This window comes from Fringilla coelebs (genome assembly GCF_963513975.1).
Source record: "Fringilla coelebs genome assembly, chromosome: 3".
In the NCBI taxonomy this organism is placed as follows: Eukaryota; Metazoa; Chordata; class Aves; order Passeriformes; family Fringillidae; genus Fringilla; species Fringilla coelebs.
In genome coordinates, this window is record NC_140030.1 from 43,836,855 (window position 1) to 43,862,162 (window position 25,308).

Sequence of the window (25,308 nt, forward strand, 5' to 3'; positions counted from 1 at the left end):
TAAGAAATGTCACCGAGTTTGCTCGTGTGGCAGTTTGACAGCTCCCGGCGTGCTTCCAAAGCGGGACGTGTCTGTCCCCGCATGTCGGCTCTGCCCATGTCCTGTCCAGCCCCCGCCGGCACTACCAGTCTTACAGGACAGGCGAAGCAGTCACCGAGCGTTCCTTCGTCCCCAGGAGGCTGAAGAGCAGCATTCAGTGATGAAAGGCATTCCAGCCCATCTCACAACCTGACCGTCAGTGATAAATGACGACTGCCAAGGCAGAAAAACCCTTTCAATACATTGATGAGCTAGCTACAAAGCGGGGTTTTCAGCAGCCAAGAGCATATGGTCAGCATTATTCTTAAATATTTTTGGAAAGTTTTGAAGTGTTTTTGAAGTAACAGTTTATACACGTACACATCACATGTGCCCGAGGAGGCCCTGTCTTTGTCACAGTTATTCTTGGTTTTGCACCTTGGACAAGAGGTCAGGATCTCTTCAGGAAAGTGTGTGCCATGTGAACAGGGGTTTATGAATCCTGCTTCCTTGTGCAAGATCTGATTTTCAAAAATATATTATGAAATAATTATGAGGGACTGTATTTGGCACTACGTTTCCTCTGACTGGCCAGCCATTTTTATGGATGTACCTTCTCTTTCCTGAGTTATGCAGAATAAGTGAGCTGGAAAAAGGGTAGGAAGAACGAGTCAGGATAGCGTGGCTACAGGAACGGTCATGAGTGATAGCATCTAGCATGTGTTTGAGATTGATAGTATTCAGCTACGCTTGCTGGAGCAAAGCCAAGTAGCTTCCAAAAGCTGCACAAAGCAGCCTGTCAGAGAGTTCCTACCCCAATCCAGACTGATGTGTAAGCCTTTTCTAGCATGTTACTGAACATTATGTATTGGAGAAGCACAGTTTGTTCTACTGGTTGTGTCTTCTATAGTCTTTGTATGTACCTCTCTCATTTCCCTTTATGTCTTCTCTAATTTTGGGGAAGCCTTGGTGGTAAACAGCGTGTGCTTAGCCCAATGCGAAAAAAAAAAAGTTTGTTAGAAAAGCTTGGCAACAAGCGAATAATATTTACAGCCATGTGACAATGTAGAGCTTTGTCCTGATTGCAGCTAGTCTCCTGGGATCTTCATATATATTCATGATTAAATGCCATTTCCCCTCTGCAGCAGGGCAGTAAAAACCAAGACTACGTGGAGCTGATGGCATGCACCAGTACAGCCGTCAGCAGGAAGAGGGAAATGGGAGAAGAGCAAAGAGATGCACCTGTACCCTCTCTCTCCAGGAGGACCATAAGCAGGTGGAGCACATAGCCATGGCTCTGACAGACTCTGGTCTTGGGCTGTGGTGTGCACCTGTGCAGAGAAGAAAAACTTTCCCTAACAGAATCACTGGCATTAATTTTATAAAATAGATTAATGGCCTTTAGTTTTACAGATAATATTAGAGAACATTACCTACACTTATACAGATAACAAACATTTTCCACATAAAAAGTACTTGGTAGAATTTATCCCCTTAAAATAAGGTTCCATGTACTGTAGGAGAGTGGGCTGGTTTAATTAAATTAATGTCCTAATGCAAAATCACTATAAAGATTGCTTTAACCTATCTTTGTCAACAAGCTGCAGGTTCTTTGAAGTCTGCTAATACAAATTAATCTGACAGAGGCAAGAAGTAAAAATTGTTTGCATTTACACAAAATGAGGAATTGGCTTTGGACAGACAGACCAATTTTTTGAGATTTGTCTTGAATTGATGCATTTTGTTAGCAGAGACAGGTTTAATGGTGTTACAGCTGTTCATTGATGCAGGCTTCTTCCCCTTCTTCTGCTATTAGATTCTTGATAGCTTAAGTACTTTCTCCAATCATACAGTTATTTTTCACAGTAATAGTCCACAGTAGAAAATGTCACATGGGTCTTGCAAATTGCTCAGTCTTGTTCCTTATCTCCAGCAGCCAGCTTTGTGATCCTCAACAGTATACTTTAATCTCTTGGTGCCTGTCTTTTCCTCTGTATTCCAGGGAAAATATCATCCTGCTGATAATGCAGGAAGGTGTTGGACCTCAGAAGAGGACAGGCGGGAGTTGAGAGGCACATCTGAGACCGGAACCTCCCTCTCATGTCTCTCAGATTAGTTTAGATAAACTTAAAGGAAAACTTCATTAAGCAGATGAGGAAGAAACTTTTTGTGAAACTGCAAGCACTGCACCTCTTCCAAATGAGAGCCCAATGTCACAGCCTTTTTTAGGCAAAGTTTTCACTAAAGAGAACAAATGCTTTGTATTCAGGATCCCAGATGTGCCAGGCTGACAGGGCTATTTTCAGACAATGGCAAGATCTATGAAATGTTTCCATTTATAGTTTCAGGAAGCGTACTCAGCATCTACTCTAAACTAATCTTTTAAATTCCCTCCATAGGGTCTGTAAGTGGGCTCCTTTAGAAAGCAATTCATCCTGGGTGTATTTGGCAACTGTCTGGAGTGGGATGAAATACACCAGCAAATCCCATCCCACCTGCTGAAATTTTGTGCCATATAACTGAAAAATCACACACATTTTCCACAGAAAATTTATTTATATGTGTTTTGCCTGAAAACATCCTCAAGAATTGTGTTTTATTGGAAGGAAGTTTGTATGGAAGAGATTGTGAATGACAAATACTCTCTCAGCTCTTTAGTATTCCGGAGGTTTATTTAACAGGAGTATGTGCATTCCAGGGCACATTTACCTCAGGCCCTCTGACGGACACTTTCTGATGTATAGGCAGGCAATTCTTCCAATGCAAGACCTGCAGGAAGGGTGTCTCCTGTTAATACAAGGAGGGCTATCTTTTTGTTTGAATCCAAGATAAAAAACACCATATCCCAGGGCTTCCAGGTATCTGACTAATAGCATAGTAACTGATTGTTGCCAGCTTAGAGCCAGGAGCCAACTTTTTTCTAAAATAATCAAAGTATTCAAAGTTCAACAGATGGTTGATGTAGATGTTTATCTAAAGGGTACGTGATCCTGAGGTATAAGGACAGAGTAAAATTGTTTGCTATTAAAGTTATCTAAACTGTGTGCAGTAAACAATTTATTCAATCACACTGAACAATTATCCCTGTTCCCAAATTATGCATGAGCAGCTCCCTGCTGACACTTTATTTTGCATGTTCATTATTTGAAATTGCTCAGTGAACAGTTTCTATGAACTGCTTGCAAGTGATTTTTCTGGGACTTGATAGAAGGGCTTGCTATGCTTGCTCTAGCTCTACCTAAATCACATGATTCCCCAAAAAAACCAGGAGAGCTGATATAAAACAGCTTGGATTTCCTAAAGCAGAGCCATGGCACGCTTGTCACTGCCCTGCCAGGGCAGCTTGCTAGTGACATTGGGGAATAATGGGAACCTGTCCCAGGGGGTTTGCTCCTTTCTACAAGTAGAGGAATACCAAATAGGGAGTGTGAGCACATGGCTTGCCTGGAACTCAAATAGTTGTCGACACATTGCTCTCTGTTAACGTGAGGCAAAGTTGGAAGGCAAGTTGGAGCCGTGCTTTTGCTCTGCATCTGTCCCCACCCTGGGGGACAGCCCATTTTTAGGGATCCCCACTACAGCAGATTTGGCAGCACTGGCTGTGATTTTTCTGTTCCTTTTTTGGACAACTTCCATGCACAAATAAAGTTCAAAACAATCATGGAGAGATGCCTGCACTAATCCTGAAGTAAATGCATTTCAGCTGCAGCTCTCAACACTGTCTCTGCAGAGATTCCCTACGAATTTGTGTGAGTCTGTGTCTGTATAGACCAAAAGAATCAGATATTGTCAGAGTACGAATGTATGCATGCTTTTGGGTGTTGGTACAGTGACAATTAATGTTTTGTTACAGTGTTAATCCTTTTTTAGCTGTGCATTTTAATATTTACTGTGGCTATTTTTGAAAAGCAAAGGCTAGGACTGAACCTTCAGGGTGTTGGATATTTGCATCACTATCAACCATTTTCTAAGAATTTTAGAAATTATTGATAAGGATTTAGAATTTTATGTAAAGATATGAAAAATAACTAAATAACAAGTGTTTAACATCTCTGGACAGACAGAACTAAAAAATAAAATTAAAAAACCTAACCTAAAAACATGAGGAACAATAAAAAAAGAAAGAAGTAGGGGGAGGCTGAACATGACTCTTAGGAATTACTTTAACAAGTGACAGAGAAAGCATACATGATTTGATAGTGAAGATACTCCACAGTGAGGGGAAAGAAGAGAAACCACATTAGCTCAGAAGAACTTTGAAATGGAAAGAGATAACTTGTTTAAATTTAATAAACTGTATTGTAAAGGACTGTCCACGTGTGCTGAGATAGAGCATGCCACAACACCTCCTTGCTACCCTGATCTTTAAGAGTAAAGGCAAACACAGATTTTTTTTTAAAATATATTTTCTTCTAATTTCAATGAATAAATAAGACCAGTCTTCTGAATGATGTTTATTATACTTCTTTGTTCTGTAAAGAAAAAATAAACTAACAAAACCCTATTATCTAGAGTTAAAAGCAGGGATACAGATTGCAATAAACATATATGTATATGTGATTATTGCTTTTGCATGTAGCTGAAGTACATAGACCACTGTAAAAAGCACTTTTGGAACTAAAATGGCAATCAATATAATTAACAAAAAGATACTAACAGTTTGTAAAATCAAAACCAATGTAAAAATGTTTTGTGTAGCAGTATTTCCTGTATTTTTTTCTATGAGTACTTACTCATTAATTCTTTGAATAATGAACATATTTCCTGTAAGAACATTATATTTTTGAAAAGCTGTAACCAAACAATAAAATGGAGACCCAGTGATAAACAGAGCAGAGTGCTGGATATCTGTTTTTAAGAAGCATTTCATTCCCCTCACTAGTGAGATCTGCTTGGAAGTATCATTTGAGAGGACTCAGCTTTTCTGTAAATGAAAACAGGACAGTTTTGCCTCATATTCAAAATAAGTATTCAACATATTTTATCTTTTAGTAAAATAGAATAGCTGGATTCCATAAAAGCTTTAAAGATTTCAGTGTGAGAGAGCGAGATGACCAGAGGACAGCAGCAAGGAATTCCTGCACAACAGCTGTTCTGTAGGAACTGCTGATCCCCATCCTTGGGTATCCTGGCAGAGGTGAACTGGCTTGCCTCACTTTTGTTATGGATTAAGCTGTTTTTCATTTGCCCAGTGTAAGAGAGCACATATGGGAAGATACAGGGTCATATCTAATGTGTTTTAAACTCATTAAACCCAAATCTTACCTGCCAGTATCCCACCCTTGTCCTACAGCTGGACGTAGCAAGTCCAAGTGCAGCATTGGTATCTGGATTGTCCTGCACTCATCCTAAAAGCCACTCAGGGAAATATTGAAGACATATGTGTGCTTCATCCCACTGAGCCCAGACTGCTGCAGGCTGCTTGGGATCACCCCACAGAACCCCTGCCTGGGACAGGCACCTGCTCACCTCCTTTCCCAGACCTGAGATGCTTCGATGCTCGCCTACGAGGTGCAGTTTCTGTAGAAGGGGAAGGGGCAGCCCACTTCTATGCAATTACATGGCTAGAGCATTTATCCATTAGATGGGATTTTTGCCTCAGTGTCTTTCTTGGCCTAATGTCCCTTTTACTCCCAAAAAATTATTATATCCCCCAGATTTAGACAAGTTTAGGTGGAGAGTCACTAGTGGATAGAATTAAAAGTATGGGATTCACTGCTGAAATCGTTTATCACCATTAGTTATTTATCACCATTATTTTATTGCAGTTGATTATTTATATGACTTTGATATCTTAGTTTTTGGTCATCTATCTTTTATCACCATTTGTCTTCAAAACCCCACTCAGGTAGTGAAATAGTCCTGTTCCTACAATACACCACTGATCCCTCAAATTAAGAGCTGCAGTTCAACTGACAACTTAAATAATATTGCCTGTGAACCCACAGCAGAAGAACAACTGCTATAAAATCCTTCTGCTCTCACAAGATTTTGGGAAAGTCCCATCTATTTTTTTTTTCCCCACTCCCAAGCAAGGTTTAACAACACTTGTAGCTTGCAGAAAGATGATTTGGGTCCAAACCCTTTGCTGCCAGAACCCTCCTCTACGTGACCCTCTAGGAGGGCATTGCTAGCCATGGTTTGGGACACGACCCCAAAAATCTAGAGCTGAGTGATGACATGCTTGTGCTGCCTTTCTCCTACACACTCCTGCTGATGAAGCTCCACCTACATGGTTTGATTCATCAGCATGAGGTGGCTTCATTTACATGTCAAGTTCAATACATCTCTTGATTCCCAGAGAAGCAGAATTACAGCAAGTAGAAACTGATGGGATAAAAGAAAAATCTAAAAGGAAGGAAAGTTAATCTGAATTAGATGGAAAGAAAGGGTGTTTCTCTTCATAAGCCCTGAACTTATTATATTTTAATGCATATTAATGTAAATAAGGTAAGCATTTTCAATAGGGATTAACAAATCAGTTTAATATAGTATTTATTTTGTTGTATAGTAAAAAAAATCTGTTCTGCAGTAACAGCTAGGGAGGAAAAATATGCATTCAGTTATTACATGAATAGAAAGAAAAATATTACTCTGATCATGTCTGAATTCAACAAATAGATAATATTTTTTTCATTTCCTATTTAAATAGTTTTCTTCAATATAAAGAGCTGCAGATTTGTTTTACTTTTAAGACATGGTTTGTAATATCAGCTCATATGAGCAACACAATATTGTGTTTTAATACTTCATGTACATTGAGACCAAATATATCTTATATTTATCACTCACAATAACCAAAATCTGTAGAGCATTTCTTTTCCTGTAAATGTAGCATCAACATATTTTTAAATTACTACTAGCATATGTCTTTTTTGTGGTATGGCAAATCTTTGCAATATCATCCAAGCATGTATTCAGCTTCCCCAGTTTAATCCTATCTCTGTATATATAATTTTCTTTGTTGCAAGGAAAATAGTTCCTGAAAACACAGACCCTGGATGGCCCTCCTCAGCCACAAAGCACAGCCTCTGTTGTCACAGGTAAGGGAATAAAGTAACCTGTTTCTTTAAGCACTTTAAATTTGCCTTGCACAGTGTATTAGCTACAACAGTACACTGGGCTGTATCCTCTCAGCTTATTCCATAGTTTCCGTAGCTTTGAGTGTAGTTTCATGATGGAACCTGTTACCTGTACTTACACTATTAGTAGTTTAAAAAATACTACACAATGAAAGAATTTCAAGGTCAGTCCCATGCTCCCAAGTAGGCAAGACTTGTTTTGAAGCTCTCACTACATATTGCTGCACCCAACAAAGTAATCTTCCAGAAGTTCAATTTGAAATAAACTTCTCTTGGATAAAATTTGTATGAAATTTTGTTGTCTCTTCCTTGTTTTCTCCTCCCCATCTGTTTTGGACTGTCCTAGGCCATACAGTTTCTTACCTTATGCAGCAAATTTGAACCCTTGTGCAGGCTGTGAGGGCAATTCCAACATGATGTCCATATAATTACAAAAATTTATAAAAATCAACTGATGACTGACCACATCATCACTGTTACCCACAGCAGCACATACATGTGGATGTAACTCCACAGAAGGTTGTGGAACTGGTAAAAATGTAAAATGTGAGTAAAGGGGAATCACTGCAGGATCAGACTCACTGATAGCAGCATGGACTCAAGCAGCCACTTGTTAAACCAATTATGAAGGAATCTGTTCACCTCACTAACAGATATTTCTGAGCTGTAACACGGGCATAAATTGGATGATGCTCAAGTCAGAACTTCATCTAGCTCCAAATGCTTATTAATCTATAAATAATCATAGAATCATGGAATGGTCTGGGTTGGAGGGGACCTTTAAAGGCCATCTTGCCCAGCCCCCTTGAATAAGTGAGGATATCTTCAAATGGATCAACTTGCCCAGAGCTCCATCCAATTTGAATGTTCCCAAGGACCAGGCATCCACCATCTCTCTGGACAGCCTGTTTCAGTGTTTCATCACACTCATAATAATGATAAAATTCCTCCTGATATCTAAATATATCCTTAAATATATTAATGAATTTAAAGCCATTACCCCTTGTCCTATCAAAAGAGGCTCTGTTATAAAAAGTCTGCCCTCATCTTTCTTGCAGGCCCCTTTAAGTACTGAAAGGCAGCAATATAATGTCACCTGGAGCCTTCTTTTCTCCAGGCTGAGTGACCCCACCTCTCTATTGGCTGGGTGTTTATGATCTCACAAAACTTGCCTAATTTCACTGCCATCATCCTGAGTATGTCTTCTCTTAGGGAGATTACACAGCCCTCCCAAAACACTGCTTTATGAGTCGCATTTCGGAGTGTATTTAACTCTATGTTTTAGAAGTACTGTCCACATTAAAGTAAAAACAGAGGTAGAGAGAACTTCTGTCTTGCTTCCAGCCCTTTTGTGTGTACTTATATTATTGTAGACATCTATTTTACAGCTGATTTTTCCAGCTCAAATGTTCTGCTAGTCATGTCTCAAACAGATGCTGGCAAACTAGAAACAATTTTTAAAAAATGACTCAAAGCCCAGAAAGCACAGCAGTAACACCTAAACAAGATTAGCTAAGAGTATGTTCAGATATTGACTCAGACATGCCCTGGTAGAGATATCTGACAGTAACCAATTCCAGCAGAGAAAAGCATCACAGAGGATTGTGTTTGGAAAGTGTGTGACGGAAACCAAGGCATACAACAGTCACAATAAAAGAAGAAATTATCAAAGTATGTCATGAAGCACCCATCACTCCCCAGTATCTTTCTAAGCAGTATGCTACAGGTTAAATAGAACATACAAGCTTGATATAGAGATTGGGTAAGTAAGACTCCTTGGTCTTATTTCAAGGTCAAGATGATCAAGCTAATTAACTTCAGTAGGGTCAGAATTTAGTAAAGACAAGTTCTCTTGAATAAATAGGCCGAAACCAAATATCCAAGAAAACCAAGGAGAACACTAATAAATTATTTCTATTGCACCTAAGTCAAGAATAAGATCTCTTTTATGCATTTAAAATATTTTTGTTAGCAGATTGTTGCACAAATATACAACCTTACAACATGCTGCCAGCCTCTGGCACTTTGTGCCTTAGCTATCATCTGAACAGGTCATTAAAAGCCATCAGTGAACTGTTTGCATTTTTTTCCAATTCTCTTTGGCCAAGACAAAGTAGCTCTGTGACTCAGGGACTTCATGCATTAAGCAGTACATACAGAATACACTGCCTGGAAGGGTTATGAGAATGATTTGGGGATTCTCACATTGCATGCTGGGGTATTTATGTTTGGCTGGTTTTCCTCTCTGAGGAAGCAATGTAAACCTAAAAGCAAAACTTGTCTGCTCTACAATCTTATCTGCTCTACACTAAATGTCCTTCAAACAGGTAGTGTTTCACATCACTCCTAACAGCTTTTTTATACATACTGCATGATTAACCTTCAAGTGTAAGATCATATCATCATTTTAAGTCCTCCAGAAACAACTCACAAGATCTGAACTTATATGTATACCCACACAGGGGTCGTCCTACCAAACAAGCCAGCAATTTTTAAAATATTAAAAATATTATCAACTTCCAGACATATCAAGCAGCAATCCATTCTCATAAAATAGTAATGATTCCTACTTTTTGATTACTGGCAGGCATCAGGCAGAGCAGCAGGAAGGTGAGTTAGCAAAGACATTTGGACACTTCTCTTCAAAGGCACAGTGACCCCGAGGGTCGGAATGAACTCTCTCCTACTGAAGTGCAATCTGAGGCTCTCTTGTGTCATTAAAACACCACAGAATTAGGGAGAGAACATCTTTTGAATCAAGAGTTTCATAGGCACAGAAAAGTGACTCTGGAAGCTAAACAAGAATGTGTCAGTTAAAATCTGTATTTATTGCTGCAGCTGTTTTAGTCTCTTTCTGACAAACATAGCTAAAAGGAATATTATAAAACAATCTCCAATGGTTTGGCAGTAGATTGATTACCATTATTTATTGTACATGTCACGAAGGGCACTGACACTGCGGGTCCTATAGCATCACATTCTATCAGAAATGCTACACAACCAGTTCCCTAAGTTGTATTTGCAGCAGTTACAGCTCTTGTATTTTTCTAACGCCAGCAATGACACTTATGTTTGTTTTCATGTAACACCTCTTAAGGACACTCGGAGAGAAACCAGTTACTCATGGGACAGAATTTGTTGTTTTGTTTTTGTTTGGGTTTTTAACAATCTCGCTGTGCATTTCAAAATCTTTCATTTCTTTAAGAAACAAACCCAATGCGATCGTTCCTTAGTCTTTTTTTTTCCAGCAACATTATTCATGTAAATTGAGAGAACGTTCACATGGCATAAAAAAGAACATTATAAGCCAGTTGCGGTATTTTGAAGACAACTTGGTTGTTTTCATTGACTATTCCGACTATACGTCATTGTGACAAAATTTTTTGAGGAAAATATAATTACAATGGGCTTGCTTTAAAAAAAATAAGAAAAAACAACAACAAAACAAACAAACAAACAAAAAACCAACACGCCACCACAGAGGCCACCACAATTGCAATAAGACCTCATACTGTTATGATTTGTTCTCTTCCAAAAGAAAAGAGATGAAGGAGTATCAACAGAAAGTAAACATATTGCACAGTCAGTCAAAATGCAGAAGCCAACCCGCTGGCTTGAGAGAATTCAACCTCCTCCAGTTAACGGCACTTGTCAGTCAAATTTGGCTTCATGTGCTCTTGTCTGTCCGCTCTCCTGCTCCACCGGCTCCATTTCCCCGCAGCTCCGAGGCATGCCCGGGCGGGGCTGTCCCGCCTAGGGCGGTGCGAGGCAGGAGCCGCAGTCGGCGGTGCCGGCGGGCGGCGGGCGGGGGCAGCCCCGCTGCAGGCGGTGCGGGCGCGGCGGCGGCGGCGGCGGCGGCTCGGGCAGCGCCACGTGGTAGAAGTTGGGCAGGCGGATGTCGTACCTGAAGCCCTGCCCCACGTGCACCCGGTCGTTCAGGGCGTACAGTTTCTCGGCGATGTCGCTGCCGATCAGGATGGAGAAGAGGCGGGAGATGAAGCGGTGTTTGGCGAACAGCAGGTAGAGCTTCTTTCTCCTCCAGGCCACGTACCGACAATCTGTCTCTGCTGTGAGTGTTACCTAGAGAGGAGAGAATTGAGCGGCCAGGTGACAAGGTGGTGCCGCTGCTGCTGCCCTTGCTCGGGAGGCACCCCCCTCTCCCAGCAGAACCTCTCCACTGCAATTAGAGCCTTTTAACCGAGCCAGAGAGGTGTCTTGGAGGTCTCTTCCAACCTCATCATTCTGTGGTTCTGTGTGGGAGGCTACTGTACGCAAAAGACAAATGAGAGAGGTGACTGGATATGGACTAAGTGATCGCCTCTAGTTAACCTCACTGACAAAATGCCTATGCCCATATGGCGTGCCTTGTTCTGTGCCACATGGATGCCCTGCTTCAGCCCCGCACTCCCTGCTCCGCTCTTGGCAGCCTCGGCTGAAAAGGCAGGTCTAAAGAAAGCTCTCAACAAATGCCATTTGTTCTCGTGACAGCAGACATCGGATCCAGCAGGGACAGGAGCCGGCCTGCCAGGCAAGTGACAGCAGCGAGGGCTCACGGAGGGCACGGCAGCTGACACCGCGTCCTGTGTGTAACCCGTGCCAGGCTGTGGCCCAGGCACGTCCTCCCCTGGCTCATCTCCCACCGGGAAACCTCTTCAGCACCAGCTTCTTCCCACCCCGAGGAAACCCGGCTTCTCAGGGCTGAGTATCAGCACAGCCAGAGAATGCAAACAGCGCCTACCACCCAGATTAGCTTTAAGAAAACCCCTGCTTGTTGTAACAAGACACAAACAGCAAGACCAGTCCAACAGATAAAGACTTCCCAAACTAACGGGATGCCACTTGTTTGCATAGTATCCCAAAGGAAACCCACAACTGAACAAGTTTGTTTCTAAATCAGACAGTGCTTGAACAATTTCCTGTAGCACTTAAAAAAAAAAAAAAAAGGAAAAAGAAGAAAGAAAAGAAAGAAACCCCTTAACTTTTACCTGGAAAATTCCCTCTTCTGTGGGCCTCAGTGAATCCCATTCAGGAGAGTCCAGAAATTGAAGAGGAAAAATATAATGCAGAAACTCCCCATCAACTGTCACTCTGATCCTACCAAGATAAGATGTGTTCATTTGTTAGCGCTACCTGTACACCTGCAATGACTACCACAAAAATGTGCTGTTTCTACTGTCTGAGGAATTTAAATATAGCTTTGAAAGCATGAAAAAGCAATAAACGGCCAATTATAATTATCCTAATGTTTTTGAACCAAACTTGCTCAGGCCAGTAGAAAGACAAGACAAAACAATCATGCAGCCGAAAGGGATATCCTTCCAGGCCTTATTCAAACCACATTATTCTGTCTGAGGTCGGTCTATGCAGTGATGCACAAGCTTTGCCATTAAAAGGCCATCATGCACTGGAGAAGTGAAAGACCAATGCCCATAACAGCATTTACCTGCTTCTCCTGAAAACCGTGGGATTTACTTCTAGTTTTGGCAAATGCACATTTTAGAGAGAACAAAGTGGAAAAACTGGGAGTGGGGAGCATGTGTTAGGTAGGCCTCTCCCCATGTTTAACAGGAATTACATGGCCACAGGACTATGCCTGGAGCCAGAAGAACAGCCTGGCGATATGGCATCTCTGTGTAAATGCTGTGGCCTTCTGAAGATGCCAAAGAAAAACTTCCTTTCCTTGCTGCTTTTTAAATAACTTACAAATTTGAAGGCACACAAGCAGCCCTACACCACCATGGTGCAGGGCAGAAGGAACTCTGGGTGATCACTAACTGGCTGGGCATGTAGAAGGATGGATACCTCTCCTTTGGTAAGACCAAAAGCAACTTCCATGAGGTGCTTCCTAGAGAGCTCCCAAGAACTCTGTGAACCAGGGTGTTGCTAAGGAAAACTGCCCACAATCCATTTTGTTCACTGCAGGTAGTCCTAAATCAGCTGAGTGTCCAGCTGCCCACAGGTTCCATGTATCCATGCAGCAAAAAGCACCCACCAAGTGTCCCATCAAGGACAGTCCATGCCCATCCCCTCTGGGTGTCCCACCTACTCTCGTGATGGGCTGGGACTGCACCCTGCTTTGAATACAGTAAAAAAGCCAGTGTTTCCCTCCAGCAAAGCATCAGCAAGGCTGCCAGAAGGCTCTCCTGGAAGCAGGGAGGACAAGCAGGTGGATTTACTGCTCCAGGGTCTAACACCGGCCACAGCATACATAACTGTAGATTCATGTCTGCAAGTCTTGATAAGGCTCAACTACATCCTCTTGTAAGGAAAGGGCACTTTTAAGTCTTTTTCTCTTCCTTATTGATACTCTTCTCCCACCCCTTTGAAAGCAATCAAATACAATCTATATCAAAGTCAAGATCTCTACTAAACAGTTTATCTCAGTTTTGTAACTAACTTTTTGTCCCATTTCAGATGATACTAGTAAAGAAGAATAGGACAGATGCTGTGCTCATCAGCTAGGCAGTAGACAGACAGCAAGCTATAACCTGAACACTGGAAATTCACATTTATTCCCTTTATCTGCCTAACCAGTTAAATGATATGATACAGCAGTCTGGAAAAGAATTACTTCAAATTCTTTTCTTTATGCTCTTTATGCTATTTCAGATTCTGTGCTTAGTGTTTTTATGCTAGTACTATCCTAGACAAGTGTATTTAACCTATTAATATTGATATTATTTGAATTAATATTTAATCTCTTGTACTGGAAAATAAACAAACAATGCACAAGTCAGGCTTTTTCCTTTTTTTCTTTTGTTTTCAATAAGGAGAGGAGAAGAAAGACATTTGCAGAAAACCTGAGCAAAGCAATACCAACCTGCCTGACACAAGCAAGGACAGTTTGTCAATAGGTGTTTTGCCCTGCATGGCATAACAGTGCTCCTTCTCCAGGGTAACCACTTCTGCGTCGCAGCACAAGACAATCTTCCTGTACACAGTCAAGGAAATTCCCAGAGGCTGGAAGAGAGCACTGTAGAGTTCCTGGAATTCCCTGTCAAAGGCGACACTCCGGACTTGGTAGGTAACATAAACGAACTGGACGAAGCATATGGCGAACAGCACGAAATTCCAGGAGAATATGTCAGCAGCACACACATCCAGCCAAGCCCAAACAGAAGAGCAGAGAAAGCCCAGTCCAAGCAAACTGAAGACGTAGAGGAGCCCAAAGAATCCACTTCCACCCATGAAGCCCACGACAAAGAAAATACTGGCCAGGTGGTAGATAGATCCCTCTGCCTCTTGCTTCCAGGTGGTACACGTAGGATGTGCATATATCAGACTTTCCCAAAAACTTGCATTTTCTCCCATGGCTGGAGTAATTTTTTGATTCAGCTGAATCTTGAAATATTTTATTTATGAGATGCAACTAGTTTTGATTTTCCTTTGGTTTTCCATTCTTGCAAATTGTGCTCAGTGATCACATAACATCAGGGTCTCTTGGTAAGTAAAGCTGCACTTAGGATTTCCAGCAACGAAGAAACTAACGTTCTGGTGCTGTTTCTCATCAGTTCATGCATTGTTTTGACTTTGGTCATGTCATCTGTAGCTTCATCTGATCTGGACAAGTGAAGAAGACATGAATTACTTATAAAATTATTTTCATCAATTAAATTTTATCAAAGTTTTATTGCCTAAACCACAGACTGCATTACGATCCAATTACCCTTGAAGCTCTGTGATTCCAGGATCAAACTTTAATATTCGCTCAGCTGAAGATCATGTTTTCAGTATCTGTGATCTGAGTAGCAACCACTGAACTGCCACTGAATCCATGTAAAGCTGTGTGTTGCATTCACAACATCCTGTGACAAGCCTTTGCACAGCCTCACTGCTGACAAGGATTTGTTGATCCTGACCCCTGCTCCCTGAGAGCCTTTTAAATGTCCTACCCAGCTCTTTAACAAGAAGAGACAGTGAACTCTTCTTCCTTGTCCACCTCCCCCATCTCTCTCTGGATTTTGGTCAAATCATTCTCATTAATGGTTTGAGCATTCTCTCAACTCTCTGCTCTCTGTTCCTGGGGACAGCAAATTCCAACCCAAACACCTGAACAAGGGAAACCCAAGTGTCACAGAGGACAGTCTTTTCTGCTCCAAGGATAACAGGCAAAAAACTCCATCACATATAGTGAAGACTACAAAGCTTTAAGGCATCCTGATACAGATTATGCTATTAGAACATGAAGTATGTAGTCCTGCAAAATACGACTCCAGGGACATTTACAAAGCAATTTTATAACATTCAAAGTTCTACATCATAGAATTTCATGCCATGGACCACATAATTTTATTGTTCAACACTCTAAAATGTGAAACATGCTATTCTTTTTCATATGGTGATGTATTCCTAAGAGTTTTCAAAGAAAAACACAGAACCAAGAAGCATGAAACTCCAAAAGAAATCTAAAAAAAAAAAAAAAAGTTCAAAACCAGCTTTCCATATCTGTCTTTTAAAATAAAAATACATACCTCAATGTGAGATTATACACAGCAGAAATGGCAAAGCCAGAATATATTAGTGGTGTAATCAGTATTGAAACCTTCCAAAGCCTTACTGTCTGGCTCTTTTCCTGGTAGAACAGCAAGGAAACGAAGAACTATCTTGTTATCAAAATGATCAGATTCTCTAGAATACCAAAGTAGTTTGGTTTTTTTCCCCTCACAAGAGCCACAGAAGTCAATACTTTAAAAGCACTGCTGTTGCAGTGAAGCATCCAACATCATTCATCAGGGCTTTCAGTGGTGCTTCTTTTACAGTGACAGGTCTAAGAAATTAATAAAGAAAATTTGTATCGTATTTCCTAGCCACCACAGCATTACTTCTTTTAAGTTTACTCAAACCCCAACATTAATTCTGTGATTGAATAACACTGGTGCCAAATAAAGACATAAAATCCCACACTACTGAGCAGCAGAGCTCAGAAGAACAAGTTAGGAGACTCTCCCTCTCTGGGAGTGGTGATAGAAAAGTCGCTGGCCCATAAAAGTACCACAGCTAAAGAGCACAGAATCTCTCCAAATTACAATGCTCAAAATTTTCCTGTAAGTGTAAGAAACAGCATTACAAGAATAAGGTAATTTACAACTAAAACCTTTGCCATTTGTTTGTTTATGCAAATACTCTCCTCTGGTACGGGATTACCCTCAGATGTAGGATTTATCCCTTGGAGACTGGGGGATGGAAGATGCCCCAGTTATAAAGAAGTGACCTAGGTATGGTAAGGTCATGAGGAATTTTAGGTGGTGGTTCTGTGATCAAGGGGTAAGATTTTTGAATCAAAAGAAAATAAAACTGGAACATGCAGTTCCCAGACTCTGTGTTCTGAATCCAGTCAGTATTTCCATGACACAGTCAGAAATCAGTGGCAGGAGTTTTTTGTTTGACTGGCTGTTTGTTTAAAACAGAATCACTGATAATAGTGATTTTGGATTATTGTTAATACTTCTATTCTCCTGCCAACATTTTGCTCTAAGTTGTTTTACTGAAGACCCTAATTTCTAAAAGAAAACAATAAAAATCAGTGTTTTGAAGGGAACCATGACTGAGGAGTCACACTGGAAACTACATGCATGCCACAAACAAAACCACGGTGAAGCAGTAATTTGCTTTATATTACCAACATCTTTTCACGGTGTAATGTCACACACTACAATAATTTGACACAACACAATAGTAATTTCACAGAATGTATGCACAATTTTTAATTCACTTATTGCTTTCTCAGTCTGCCCACAGTACAGCTCACAGCATTTCTGTGAAGCACTTATTCATGACAAGATGGGCCAAAATAATTTGGAAGGAGCAGCGAATCAGTGGGACATGGATATAGGCCCATCACACACAAAAACAAAGTCCTGAGAAAACTCTTCTGCATTTGTAACTGTTCATTTTCAGAATGGGACCTGTCTTCCAAAACCACTGTGTGGAAAATTCCCACTTATTCCATTGTTCTACACAATGAGAACTTTTACTGTGCTGCAGCATCTCCCAGACTGGAGAGGCCCTCTCTCCTTCCAGGCAGGAGGAAGGGCAAAGGAGGGAGGCCAGTGCTAGCCCAGAGCACAGCCTTACCAACACAACACTTTTCTGGGCTAACAAGGCGTGCAGGAAAAACCAAACCCTCTGGAAATACTGACAAAACCCACTCCTAAATGGGACTCATTTCTCAGAGCTTTGCTGAAGAGCAGGTGTGCTTGCTACCAGCGAACCACTGGCAGAAAGAGAGGATGCAGCTCTTCGCAAATAAGAAATTATTCTAATGTTTGGGAGCTAAAAATCATTGGCAGTTGTAAATAGAGCAGAGGCAATAGTAGGTATGGGCCTAGGTATAGTAAAATTTCCAGTTTTGAAGGGTATTTAGTGCTAGATGAGGCCTTTCACATTTTTCTTTACAGTTCCTACAAGTCCAGAATTTAAACTCTAATTAAGCCATTGATCTACTGCAATTGAGGTTGTGGGGGAGAAAAATCCCCCAAACCAAGAAACCAAACAGCTGTGATACCCACTGAGTCATCCTCCACAGCAGACATCATCACCATTTGTAAGCCCCTGGAGGGGACACCATCCTGCCCTGGCTGTGGTGAACAGCCATTGCTACAACTTCATCTGATGGTGATGATCCAGCAAGCAGGAAAGTGCATTTAAAACACGTGCCTTGGCTGATAAAGCTGGAGAACTGTGTCTTCCCAAGCAAACATTGAGCACTTTCTGCTCCATCCCCTGCCCATGGAGAAGGAGCACCAGGCACACTCCCTGCCGTGAGACTGCCGTGCTCAAATGACACACTTTGACATCTGTAGGCTGCCAAAACCCGAGCTTCATGCATGATGAATCCTCCCAGCTCGGGAAGGAGATGTGCCCTGGCAACACAGCCTGAATTACTGACGTGCTTCAGAGCGTCCTGCCCCACCACACATCGCACCTTCTCCAGCACGAGCAGATGAAGTGAGGCAAAAAATCAGCGCAGACCCAAGATGTGAGCAATACACACTGGCATGGACTTCTTTAAAATAAGCAGTAGTGCTGGGAGGACTAAGTTGACATCAGAAAGTGTTGAAATCACAGAGTTTGCTGGAGTTTCAAAGCAGAAAATGTAGTATTTCACTCATATGCTACCAAATAAATACCTGCTGGCAACTTAAAATTTCATATAAACAGTACACTGAACCAGTCAAAACAGAAAGAATTTGCATTCTACAAGTGCACATTACAACCTTCCCCCTCCTCAAATGGGTGTTTCCCCCCTGCACTGCGGTGTTCACACAAAGAATTACCTATTATGTACCTTTTTAATTTGCTCGAGAAACATGTGCTTTACCCCATTTTTGTCACTGATGATTCAAATTCAACTGTGAGAAGCTCTGAGTGTTAGTTACTGTGTCTGGATCACAATAATTCCTGCAGAAAAGAAACCCTGAAAGCCCCGAGGCCACCAGCAGTTCTCTCATTGGTATTTTTTAATTGAGTCAAAAGTAAAGCTATTCAGAGTTTGAATAGTCCATTCTTCAGCTGCCTTATCCCAAGTACTCTGAAAGAAAGCCCTCAGCACTTTCACATTGTACAGGGGGACAGGCCATAGAGCTGTACATGCTAACCATGTAACCAGCCTGGGTGAATTGTTTGCTGCAGGTTTGGAAGCAAAAGGAAAGATTTTCCTTTACAGCATATGCACTTCTTAGCACAAAATGAGATGATGATGGATTCAGTGCACTACAGTGTGTATGTTTATAGTGAGCTGGGAGTCACAGCCTGGCTCCACACTCCAGCACTCCACCAGGGGCAAGGCAGTCCCTCCTGCCAGGGGGACCCTCCTGGCCTAGACAGCCCCACTTCCACAGGGGTGAGCTCTGAGCACTCTCTCTGGGCTTACAAATTGCATCTGGTCTAACACAATTTAGATTGTAAAAAGGAATTGCTCCTTAATTTCATCAAGTAGTTTCACATACAATGTAAAGGCATATGTCAATTGAGACACCCCTTCCTTCCACTTCCCTATATCCCCGGGATCCCTTCTGTGGCTCCTCCTGACACCTATGGCTCCCAATCCCTGTTTATAGTGCATACTTTCCCCAAGCTACTTTCCTCCTGCAGTGGGGCTAGATACCCCAGGGACCAGAGAACCACTCTTAATTGCTTTGCAGCATTTAACTCAGGGCACAGAAGAGCTCTGCATCTAGAGAAACCTAAGGCTACGTGCCTCCAGGCAAGTCTGGGCAGGTAAACCAGCTATTTTCAGTGATCAGCTGTCCCTGAGCCCACTTTAGGCTGAGAACATGCATGCAGCAATAAAGGCAGTAACTAACAACACAAGCTACATTACCTTAAACTTCTTGAGACTATATCCTAGAGAAAGCTGTAATTACAATACTGGAAAACACAAGGTTTTCCCAACAAAATGCAGCCTGCAGGAAGGTGGCAGGAAGGCGAGGAAGAAAATGACTGCCCAATTTAAAAGACAACAGGATCAGGATAATCAGTCACTATAAAAGTCACTAGATATATTCAGATTTCAAAGACACATAAGGATACATAGCAAAGGTAATTAAATAGCAGGATGGCTTTAAAGATTTACTTTGCTAGGAATTAAAGAAGTTAAGATGCTGTCTGGTCCCTAAAATAAGTCTGGGTATAATATTATTTTAAAAAATTATTTACTACAATTCTACTTTTTATGCTACAGGAAATCACAGTAGATGATCGCAACAGTGTCTCCTGGACTTTTGGCTTGAGTTACTCGATGTAAAAAAGTTGTATATACCTAGAAAGCTTTGGAGCTGGTCTTCTCAGAGAAATCCAGAAGCCTATCTCAGGTACCAACTAAGAGCTACTTTAGACAACAGAAAACACTGAAGACAGGTACATCTCTGAAATTATTCATCTGTGAAATCTTCATCTGTGTGGAGCCAGCATCCCTTCCTGTGAATGGTTTTCAAAGAAAGGGATGTGAATGCTTTACCGTGGAGCCTGTCTGCAACCCGAGCAGCCAAGCCTCAGGACCCCGCTCCCTGGGTGGGCAGAGTGAAGAGGGGCTGCAGCGCAGTTCTGTGTCCCTCCTGCACAACACCACAGCTGCAACGAGGAGGGCAGCAGTGACCCAGCCACACGAGTCCAAATGAGTCACTGGGAGCAGGCTCACGGGGGAGAGGAGATGGATTAGCACGCCCTTGGTTGAGGCAGGCATTCCGTGTCTCATTCATGTCTCGGTGCTGCCTCACCCACGGGATCAGGGCTCTGACAGAGGCTGTCACATGGAAGGTGAAGTGCCTCAAGCCTTAGGAAGAGCAGTCAGACACACTCTTACTGGTCCTTCCAGCACCCGCCTGGGCTGCATTCCCAAACTGGACCTGCCACACTGAGATCATCCATGTGATGTGATACCTCCCCAGACAGTAATCCTTCCTTCTGGGAAGGCTCGGAGCCGCAAAACAGGCAGCTGGGGCATGTGCAGCCAGCAGTGGTGCTTCACTGCCTCCAGGGCACTCTGAGACACGAGCAGCAGCCAAGCAGGACTTCCCAGGGCCAAAGCCCTGCTCTGGCCGGGCAGAATTCAGGCTGCCATGCTTAAGGTTGTTCAACCAAGCAGCCCCTTCAGCCAGCCGCTGCCCAGCCCTGCAGACACCCCAGTGCCACCTCTGCACTGAAGTCAACTCTCCACACAAAGAACCCACCAAAGGGCACCAGGCCAGCCACTGCTTGTCCTCCTCACCAAGCTGAGCCTGTCTCCCATCTCCCTGCTGCAGCAGATGCAGAGCTGCTGTCTCCAAAGCACAGCTCTTCAACAGGAGACGTTTCGTGGGACTTTCCACTCGCTGAGCTTGTTTGGGTGCAGCTTGCAAAGCCTGATTCTGCCTGCAATTTGCTTAAATTCCTACTATTATTTTTAGGAAGTGGAAAAAAAGCTGGGCAGAGGGGGGCCTTGAGAGAAGAAGAAACCCCACAATAATACAGAAAGAACAGTTTGAGGCTCATTAGGAGCACTGCATACAGTGAAGCTGGTATAATTTAATCTTTAATTATTTAAAGACCAGCTAACTATACACAACTTCCAGTACTTCAACAATTCCTCATTTATCTCTGTAAAATATACAATGCAACCCTCTGTGGTTGCAAAGCCAATGTTGAAGATGTTATTTTATCATCTAGACAGTAGTTGAAATGAAAAAAAACCTCATATTTATTTCAATTTGAGTCAGAATTAACGAACCATGAATAGATGTGGTATTCCCACCAAATTAAGAAGTATAATCCCCTCTCTCACTTTTTAAAGTTCTTTTGCTGCTAGAAACATGAATACAGAATGGCAGTCTGACATTTTTTTTAAGGTCACCAGCACTTAGCATTACCAAAAAACAATTCAGCTTGTCTGTTTTCTTGTGTTGTAGAATAAAACACGAAAGAAAGTACAAGTTCAAACTTCTCTCCAGTTCAACTTTTAAATTAATGGTGGAGAAAGCAGCCACAAGGCACATCTCACAAGTGCTTTAAAAGTGGGTTAATGAACTGCAGCTGAACTCTGCGGAATTCCGCTCAAATGAGTTTGTGTGGCGCAGTAGTGCCTTCACTGGGAATGTATTCCCATGAAACCAACCACCTGACAAGAACTTTATTTCTCAAAGAAGAGGCTTGGCTCACCACACCATACCTGCACATACAACTGGCTTACAGAGATGTGCCATGAGTCCAAACACATAAACACAGGTTGTCTGTCATCACCTGGAGACACTGACCAGAGCTCTTCTTTGCAAAGCAGGGGAACACACTATAAGGACAAAATAAAATCTCCTCTCTGAAGAACCCACATACTTAATAAAAAGATCGAATGTAGCTTCAGTTAATGCTTTTCTTGAATCCTTAATAAACTATCTGTTCTCCATTTGTGTCATAAAAGCTTTAAGATATCTGTGAAGGCAAAGTTTGTGTCAGGAACCACAACTGACCACAGTTAACATTTTCTTCTGTTTCACTAGAGGACTTCCAGTGTACTTACTATTTTGCAGGCAAGGCATTTCTTTAAAACTTGACATTTTAAGCCACTTTATTATTTGGTATCACACAGAACTTTGTGGAAAGCCTGTACAGGACGGGTTCTGCAGAAGTGGAAACAATCCCTTGTTTTGCTGTGGCCAAACAGCATTTAAACTTGTATATCTACAGTCAGATTCCCATTAAACAACAAAGTTAGCAAGAAGCCCTAGCTCTGGAATGCAGGTTTCATCAATGACATCTCTGTGACACTATCAGGTAGTCCACGATTCAGTATTACAAGATATTTGCTACATAAAATATTTGCCCATAAAGTGATTGACAGTCTAAAGGTACACAAAGACTTATAGAACAGATGAAGAAAATGTGATAAAATATTAGAGTTTGGAAGAATATGTTTGGCAAAAAGAAATTGTAGTTTGGGGAAGGGAAGTGCTTTGTGTCGCTCATTCTATCTTCGGAAAGGAGCGACTGCAAATGCGATTTCAGGGTTCATCTGCTCTTACCATTAGTTGATGGAGAAGGAGAAGAATCAAATAACGCCAGCCTACGAGGCAAACCCCCAGCCGCAGGAAGAAATCCCCGGATCCCGAGGTGGTTTTGTGACAAGTAGAGATACTCCCCGAGCCAGCTCTTCTGCCAATGAGCGGCAGCACCCGGGCAGCATCAGAAACCCCGCTGTCCCAAGGGACAAACCCTAACCTGAGGCACACAGCGAAGGGTCTCACTTCGGACAGAGCCCTGGCGAGGAGCAGCGCTGGGCAGCGTGCCCCTCCAGAGGGGACACGGCAGAGCTCTCCAACTTCCAGCCAGGGCTGACTCGGGAGCTCCGGTTACCCCCGCCGAGCACGCAGGGAGGGAGGGCTTCCCTCCCGGGACAGTGACCCCGGGTAACCCTGCTCAGGACGCCGCCGAATCCTGGGGGCGGGCAGCCCTCCCGGGACCGCCGCTCCCGCCGCCGCCCCCGCCCCGGCGCGGCTGTCCCGGAGCGCGGCGCTGCCGGAGGCGTCCCCCGCTCGGCTCGCCCCCGGCCCCGGGCAGCGCGGGCGGCGCTCCGAGCTCTGCCTGGCTGGACAGCGCCGGCGGGGGGCGGGCGGAGGCAGCGCCGAGGCTTCTGCCCGCCCCGGCTCGGTCCGGCTCGGCCCCCGCCCTGCCCGCGCCCCTTACCTGCCCCGCGCCCCGAGAAAGTTTTCGGGCCGCCCGGACGGGACGGGCTCGGGCTGCCGCTCGTCGCCGCCGGCGGCCCCGCGTCCCGCGGCGGGCACGGAGCCGCGGCTGTGACTAAAATAGGCAGAGGAGCCGCGGGAGCTGCGGGCGGCGCCAGCGGGGCCGGCACCGAGCGGCCTCAGCGCGCAGGCGCCTCCGCCGGGCCCGGGGCTGCGGGCGCGGGGCAGCCCCGGGAGAGCCCCGGGAGAGCTCCGGGAGAGCTCCGGGAGAGCGCCGGGGAGCGGGACCGGGCCGGGCCGGGGCAGCCACGGCGGCGGGAGCTGCCGCCCGTCCCGCACCCCTCTCCTGCGGCGGCGGCCGCGCTCCCGGCCCGGCCCCGCTCCCCGGGGCTCCCGCGCCGCCGGTGAGCGCCGAAGCGTCGGGGAGGCGGGCGGGGGTACGGGAGAGGCCGGGGCGGCCGGCGGCGGAGAGCCCTCGGGGACGGCAGAACCCTGAACCTGGGCACCCTAAAACCCGCTGCGGGTGCAGCCCAGGTGCCGGGCTGGACGGGCAGGGAAAACCTGGCGCGGCTGTCTGGGGTTAAACTGTCTGCAACTTGGGTTTGGAATAAAGGAAATGACAATTCCCTTCTCTTTCACCTACTCACCCCAGCAAGGTGTTTCTTCAGAAGGGAGAACGACGCCTTCAGGGCCGCGTTCATCACCAGGCTGGCGCACCGTTCATGCCCGGTTTTCATTTACTTGTTTCGGAGGAAGCAAATGCCTCCCCAGGAGCACAGAGGTGTCACTGCAGGAGCCTTCCAGTGTGCTAGCTGCGCACTTGTTCTGGTCACTACTTTGTGTCTCGGGGAGAGAGAGTTTATTGACGGGGGAGGAGGAGGCAGATTTACAAGTTGTTAAGACGGAAAAACCCACAGCCTATTAAATGCGCAATTCCTGTTACTACAGAAGCTATTTGTCGCTAACTGGAGCATAAGCAATAACATCTTGTAAGTAGTAAGGGTGGAGAAGCCCGGGTGCGCGGCCAGCTCTGAGGTCCCACGCAGGCTGGCAAGCTGGTTGTGCAGGGCGAGGCAGGGCAGGGCACTGGGGGCACCTTCTCCAGAAGTCAAAGGACAGAGCAACCTGTCCTGCTCTAGATAAAGGGATCAACACTTCTGAGAACTTGCTTTCCCAGGAGGTTCTTTATTTTCAAAGATTTTTTATCTCCATGTTTGCCAGGGAAGAACACGTATAGATTTTTGTTTGTATAATAATTGATTATCTTAAAACTTGAGGAAGCAATGAGCCAGAGCACTTTAAGCTGTCCTGAGTTACATATATTCAGATCTTCATTATCTGATAGCAGTACTAATTTTTTTATTTATTATTTTTGAGGGAAAAAAAGTATTTTTATATATCTATTAGAGTATGTATTTAGGTTCTTGTAGTTAATGAAACATTTAAAGGGGTTTGCAGTGTAGCTCCAATACTTACCTTCCAGGCATGCTTTTTCACAACTAGTTTATGCTATTTCACAACTAGTTTAATTTTAGCAGTACAAGTTGAGAGACTTCTATGCTGGTAAAACTGAGGCAATACTGATTTGTTTTATTTCCCCTTTTTGTTCTTTATACTTGGGTGAAGTTGAAAGCACTTATTTAGATTTATAGCCAGTTGCATTAGGCATAAATTTGATCATTATATTTACTCTTCACTGGAATGATAACAAAGGGATGAGGAAATACATAACAAAAGAAGAATCTTGAAGTGTTGTATTCGAGCTATGTATCTACTGAGATTACACTATTCCAATAAAACACTGTTACATCAATTAAATTATGTTCCCTCTAAACACGATAAAAGAAGCAAGGAAATACTGCTGGCTTGTCTGTAAGGTACTTTTTGAGTTGTACTTAGTTGGAAGCAATGGCCATCATAATCTTCCACAGATACATAGATCACCAAGGAACAAGAACCACTATCATATTTTTGATTTTAAATCAGTCAACTCCATGTCAATATTATCTAGTGCTGTAAGACTGAGACTACAAATGACCTTCTCAATCTAGCCTTGG

General features: G+C 43.4%; 1 protein-coding gene across 2 annotated transcripts; it reads right to left on the minus strand.

The window, feature by feature from the left end:
* Positions 1-9,920: 9,920 nt before the first annotated feature.
* On the minus strand, positions 9,921-23,351 carry POPDC3 (popeye domain cAMP effector 3). 2 transcript variants are annotated; one of them, XM_084201602.1, is made up of 4 exons: positions 23,253-23,351; positions 13,921-14,660; positions 12,086-12,194; positions 9,921-11,180 (listed from the first exon to the last, which is right to left on the minus strand). In XM_084201602.1, the coding sequence occupies exons 2-4, from the start codon at positions 14,409-14,411 to the stop codon at positions 10,854-10,856; spliced, it is 927 nt and encodes a 308-aa protein (XP_084057728.1). In that variant the 5' UTR covers positions 14,412-14,660; positions 23,253-23,351; the 3' UTR covers positions 9,921-10,853. The 2 variants fall into 2 exon arrangements, with proteins under 2 accessions (XP_084057728.1, XP_084057729.1); XM_084201603.1 differs by having other exon boundaries at positions 13,921-14,655; positions 23,253-23,315.
* Positions 23,352-25,308: the final 1,957 nt, after the last annotated feature.